Source organism: Fusarium oxysporum, genomic scaffold (assembly GCF_000149955.1).
Source record: "Fusarium oxysporum f. sp. lycopersici 4287 supercont2.50 genomic scaffold, whole genome shotgun sequence".
NCBI lineage: Eukaryota > Fungi > Ascomycota > Sordariomycetes > Hypocreales > Nectriaceae > Fusarium > Fusarium oxysporum.
Window position 1 is genome coordinate 81,705 of NW_017264852.1, and position 6,000 is coordinate 87,704.

Below are 6,000 nucleotides of genomic sequence, written 5' to 3' on the forward strand. Positions count from 1 at the left end.
AACACTGAGACATATTTATATCTCTCTACATCTCCGGCATGGCCTCCGATATCAACAACCGTGATCAACGTCAAGAGCTAACTGCCTTGGCCGGGGTTTGGCTTGGTAAGAGCGAGAACGATACCAACGAGCCCCGCGTGCGGGATAGCTTCGTTCAAGCGCAAGAGGAACTCCCTGACAAAAGCTCTCCCCTTTTCAAAACACTACAGAATCTGTACCAAAGGCTAATGCATCCCCATCATCCCCTTACCGCGGAAACGATGGACGAAATCCATCAACGGTTGGAGAATCTTAAACAACAGAGAATTTTACATTAACTTGATTAATTAACACTTTATAAATTCCTTTAGTTCCCCCTTAACCTAATCTAGTGAATAAGATTGTATAGCTTCTTCCCTTAAATATTATATAATAATACTCAGTATACTTAGCTATGGTATGTTATTAAGCTATCCCCGTGCTTTGATAGTTAATTAGATATAGAAACTCCTGTTATATATTAAAATAACCTTTAGCCTTATATATTAAAGTTAATTCTACTAGGAATACATAACTTTACCCTATATTTTATGCTGTAGACTTAAATTCTTTCTAGGGGTAGAACTAAATTTATCCCTTATATCTATATAACTTAATCTTTTACCGCTAGAGGAGAGTTCAAGGTTGCTGCATGTGTGAAATAGGCTGACGTTTATAAGTTAACCGCCTCCCTCCGTACGTTGACGGAGGTAGTGTTGAAATCACAAATTCGGCGGGCTAACATTATTCAGATGCTATCTGCCCATTCATTTAAGTGCAGTATAAAATTATAAGAAATACAAAGATGTAGTGTGTACATAAGGCAGAATCACCTTAAGTTAACCAATCACAAGACACGACGTGTGCACAAATAATCAAGTTACAAATGCTCTCTTCCTCTCTGTTCTTTATTTCTTTCTCTAAACCTTCCTCTTGTCCTGAATGGGTATCTGAACTGGTGGTTTGGTCCGTGTGCTTTGACCCATTTCTGTTGGCATATCACATGCCTGTGGCCCTGCCAGTGGCTTATTGATTAGGCTGTCGCTGCTATGACAATGAGGCTATACCGCCTCACCGTCCAAAAAAGCGGGGCGAGCCAACTCCGCAAGCTTGTATGCTATTGGCTGCTAATACTACACACTTCTATCATTGTCAGAGGTGCAAACGCCACGCTTTCAGCTCTCAGGCAGTGGATGCCACTAAACTCAGCCACTTGCAGCCTTGTATAGTATAAAGACGGTGCTCTGGTACGTCTGCACCCGATTTCTCTACGTTACCTTTGTATTTTCATCCCTCCACAACACAGTTCTAATTTGTAACGTCATCTCGATTCTAGGTGTACATCGAAAGTTACATCTCAACCAACAAAGTTCAACTCATCAGATGTGTTGCTGCAGGCGTAAGAAGCTCACCAGAGCCCAGAAGGCGGCGAGCCGATTTGAAGAGTATAAGAAATCTCTTATCGCTGGACTCTTTGCGGCGATTGTCGGGCTCGGCCTCTCCGCCGCCGTCATAGCCAAAGTGCCCGGGAATGCTGCTATAATATGGCATTTGTGCCTGGTAATCAGCGTCTCGTTCATTAATAAGTGGCAACAGGCTGACACTACCCGATAGTCTATCCTTACTGGCATCATAATGATCGTGTTGCTCGCCCGAGCGGACAAATTTGCTCCTGTTGACGGATGCCCAACTATCGTCAAAGCTGGCATGGGGATATATGCCACCATATTGTTTGTTGGCGCTCTTTGGATTTCCGCTTTAGTCTCCTTGATGATTGACTGGCCAAGTGACTCAATGAGCGATAGCTTAAATAAAAGATACGAACCAATGGCAGGGATCGAACATGGAGTTTCCAACGGACCTGTATGGGGATGTTTTGGGTTGGATGTCGCATTTATGTAGGTTCTCCCTATTTTGCCTCTCTCTACTTGTCTTTCGTAGAAGGTTTTGCTAACTACTTTAGTGTCTATACGTTTAAGCCTGTGTTTAGTCTGGCAAGGGCGATGCATCACGCCAAAAAAGTCTGTGAAGAACCGGTTATTGTATGATAATCTATGCTCCCTTAATAGATGGCAATATAAAAGAATCCTATTCTCAGTAAGTCTAGGAATGACTTACAGATGGATATAGTAAGACTATGTTTATAATGCAGTTCTCAAGCCTTTCCAAGCTGCGCGGCGGATATAGGTCTAAATCTAATAGAAAACATATATTAAATACAGCCATATTAATAAAGATAGGGACCTAAATCTCTTGCCCCTAATAGATAGGTTACTAGCATTACAAATTAGGAAATATAACTTTCCAGATTATATATTAGGTAATAAGTACTAGAATATAATATATAATATAAGTAAATTAGATAATATACTTTTTACTATAATTATAGTTTTTTAAATATTTCTTTAAACTTTAAATTAAACTTAAATTATATATTATAGAATATTATATCTCTTAATAGTAGATTTAATATTATTTAAAGTAAATATTAATTAGTAAAGTATTTACTATAAATTAGTCTTTATATTCTTATATAGCTAATAATACTTAAGATAATGATAAAAATACATTGAAAAGAGCCGTAAAGTAAGAGGGATGGTATAAATTAAATGCCTTTCTTCGTAGTATTGCCGCAAGGTGAAAATCTTTCACGCGTCCATGCCAACACTATAGCTTCTTTATTTAACAGCCTAATACGACAGCTGAAGCCTAATCTGCAAGGGCTCACTGGCTCCTTCACCTAGTAAAGCGATTGCTAGTAAGGTGATTACTAACGAAGTAACTTCTAGTGATCTGATTAGTAGAGCTGTCTGCAATTGAGCTGTCCAAGAATGATAATGACATTTAAGTAATTAATTACCCCAAGTCTGATTGCTACATGCACCAGTATATCACATCAAACAGAAGTACTATCCTGAAGCCTGTTCCTAACCTTCCGTCCAATGTCAGAATCTCCAAACATCAACCGCAGATCCCCAACTATAGCACCCGGCTGTTCCCACGCCGCAAAGTGACCACCGCGCTCATGCTCCTCCTGAAAAACGACCGGACCAAGAGTTTGATTCCATAGCTTTGGCAACAAGACAAGATCATTTGTGAATCGAGAGATACCTAGGGGTACATCGATGAAAGCCCCGGCAGCAACAAATGCGATTGGATCGGATTGCTCAAAAGAGTAGTAGAGGTTACTCGGTGCATCGGGTCCCGCAGTAGAGAACCAATAGATGCTCACCCAGGTGAGTATCTCCTCATCAGTCCATTCATACGCATCGCTCCATTGAACGAGCTTTTCGTAGATCCATGCGAGTAATCCGACTGGGCTGTCGCGCAGGGAAAAGCCGATTGTCGTTGGCTTTGTTGACTGGATGCTGTAGTATCCCAGGCCGGTTTTCGAGACCTCGCCCGCACGTACAAGCGCTTTGAGCTCGGCTTCGGTGAGGGGTGTCTTTTGTAACTGCTTGTACAGATCCGGGTGGGTATCTTCCTTTGGCTCGCTGGGCAGAGGCGTATTGGTGTGAAGAGCCATGCAGCGTGAGTTGCCAAATGATGTCGCCATGTAACGCGCAATAATGCTTCCAACGTCGCCGGCTTGGATTACTGTGACTCATTAGTCACGCGATGTCTATGTTCACATGCGAAAGTTTCATACCGTATTTCTCATATCCGAGTTCATTCATAAGTCTGTCATACAGCTTTGCGTGATGTTCAACTTGGAATCCGGGCTGTCAAAACATCAGTACGCGATGTCGACTGTTTGGCTCAGACTAGTCATTACCTTGCTCGCCGATGAGAACCCAAAGTCGATGAGACTTGGTGCGACAACATGAAAGCTGGGGCCGCCATTGCTGTCGACCAGAGGTTCGAGAACCCTGGTCACTTCGACAAAACTACCGGGCCATCCATGAAGAAACAGAAGAGGAATCGCGTCTGTCTTGTTACTTTTCTTGTGGATAAAATGCACGTCAAGGGGCCCAAAACCTTCGGTACCAATGGATGTGATGAAATGGGGCAATTTATTCAGACTGGCTTCAACAGCTCGCCAGTCAAAGGTTGTCTGCCATGTTTTCGCCAATCCTTTGACATCACCAACTGGTGCTCCTCGTTCCCAAGACTGATTATTATCTGCAGGAGAGTCTGTCAGTGACAGCTTCTGCTTGAGGCGCTCAATCTTGGAGTCGGGTATGTTGATCTGGTAGGGTTTTATAGTCGACATATTGCGTAAAGCACCGGCGTGAATTGCTTGTGAAAGCATAAAAAGGAAGAATCTTGTGATTGAGGTCAGAGCGGGGTTATATGCACCCATCAGTATCTGTATGCATGGCAGGATTTGAATCCTTGACTGAAAGTAAGCTTATCTCCGTTTACCTCGGCGGAAGCGTGAATGTATAGATAAGAGCTCTGGTAAATTGAACCACTTGCTCGATCTTAGTATCTGTTGATAAATCGCTGATTGGATGGACCAGTATTGTTGATAGTCTGTAGGGATTCGGATGGTGTTACCGGTCATGTCATGCTTCTTTGTATCTTGCTGATGTACACGACCACCCACCCTCGCATTCTTTAAAAATTATTCGAGAGTTCTGGTAAACTCGCTATCTAAGATTCGCTTCTCATGTGTTCGCAATACCTCAATTTCCGGCGTGACAAAAGCATCTCAACGTAAGTAGGTGTTCCTGGGATGGGCATGTAATGTGCCATGTCATCTCGGGGCAATAAGAGCCCGAGGTGGAGGCTGGACGCGGTGTGATCAGGTCTGCTTATTCTGCAGTTGCGGCACAGTAACTATTTCTAGAGCTTCTCGGCCTGGATATCGTGCGGTGGCTTGATCAACTTCTTGATCAGAACCAACACATTTCTCTCCTCGCTCATAAGAGCATTTGCCAACCTATGCTTTGTGCATTTTGAACATCCTTTCTTGATTCCAGATTCAATGGCATTGCTCGGGAGAACCGTTCTACAACCGTCGCTCAGAATGCGATAGTCAAGCTCCATACCCGGAGGTAGTTGCTTCACAACAGGAGGGTCAAATACGGGCGGCCAGCTAGAAACCAGGATGCAGTGAAATAGAACAGCCATGCCATCTATGCATTCATCAGACGGGAGTATGCCCAAGCTTGAAGGTGATGGTGCTCCAGATACTCGACCTGCTTAACAGTACTTACTGGCCTTCAGAAACGAACAGACTAACCCCATGCCAGCAGAGTATCAAACAGGCGAATAAGCGCAATAGACTTGAACTTGGATAGCCAAAGACTATCAACGACATGGCAGGGCAGATTATCTGAATTAGTGGGGGCGTTGATTCTTCAAGTAAGTTAAGGATTCAACACAACGAGAAACTGGGGCATAGAACAAAGAAGGTAATCGTTTCAGAGGACCCTTCCAGAGATTTCTCGCGAATAGATCGAGTCTGAAGACGGATTCATTGAGAACATCGCAATCAAGCTCAGCATGACGATGGACAAAGAAAATGATGATGATAGCACGAGTTGTTGTTCCTGGGGCGGAGAGATGCTGCCTCTTGAAACATCTCCACGCGGTGCATCATGCCCAGCGGGCTCATTCCAAAGCTCCGAGGAGGTCGGTGAAGGGAAGAAGGAAACAGGGAGGCCGGTCTTGCCATGAAGCTCATCTACCGCAACGAGCAATCGTTCAAGTCTTCGTGCAACCTCTTCACCGTAGCGCAAGGAGTGGTGCAGGCTCAGCATTGATGATATGGCCTGCAAAGATGCTAAGGATGAACGTGAAAACCGGCACTCATCTAATGTCCCTTGATGGTCACTGTAACCCTGTCAATGATCTACTCCTCTTATAGGATCGACCAAAGCCAGAGACGGAAATGACTTGGTTTCTAATGTAGCCTTCTATGAACAAGACTTATTCTTTTTACAACTCGCCTAGGGCCTATTCTCGGTGCAGTAAGTCGTCAGCTCTAATGGACCGTAAGAGCTTGATCGGTTGTTTGACACCAGCGCTCATGCT

At 43.8% G+C, this 6,000-nt stretch overlaps 2 protein-coding genes across 4 annotated transcripts; one reads left to right on the forward strand and one right to left on the reverse strand.

Moving 5' to 3' along the window:
- Window positions 1-2,914: 2,914 nt before the first annotated feature.
- FOXG_17495 (uncharacterized protein) lies at window positions 2,915-4,231 on the reverse strand (the record flags this gene model as incomplete). The annotated part of the gene is made up of 3 exons (XM_018397504.1): window positions 2,915-3,615; window positions 3,668-3,740; window positions 3,794-4,231. The coding sequence occupies 3 exons, from the start codon at window positions 4,229-4,231 to the stop codon at window positions 2,915-2,917; spliced, it is 1,212 nt and encodes a 403-aa protein (XP_018258475.1).
- A 611-nt stretch (window positions 4,232-4,842) lies between these two features.
- On the forward strand, window positions 4,843-5,906 carry FOXG_22819 (uncharacterized protein). 3 transcript variants are annotated; one of them, XM_018403237.1, is made up of 3 exons: window positions 4,843-5,138; window positions 5,191-5,328; window positions 5,392-5,906. In XM_018403237.1, the coding sequence occupies exon 3, from the start codon at window positions 5,489-5,491 to the stop codon at window positions 5,831-5,833; it is 345 nt and encodes a 114-aa protein (XP_018258478.1). In that variant the 5' UTR covers window positions 4,843-5,138; window positions 5,191-5,328; window positions 5,392-5,488; the 3' UTR covers window positions 5,834-5,906. The 3 variants fall into 3 exon arrangements, with proteins under 3 accessions (XP_018258478.1, XP_018258477.1, XP_018258476.1); XM_018403236.1 differs by having other exon boundaries at window positions 4,843-5,328; XM_018403235.1 differs by having other exon boundaries at window positions 5,191-5,906.
- The last annotated feature ends 94 nt before the right edge of the window (window positions 5,907-6,000 follow it).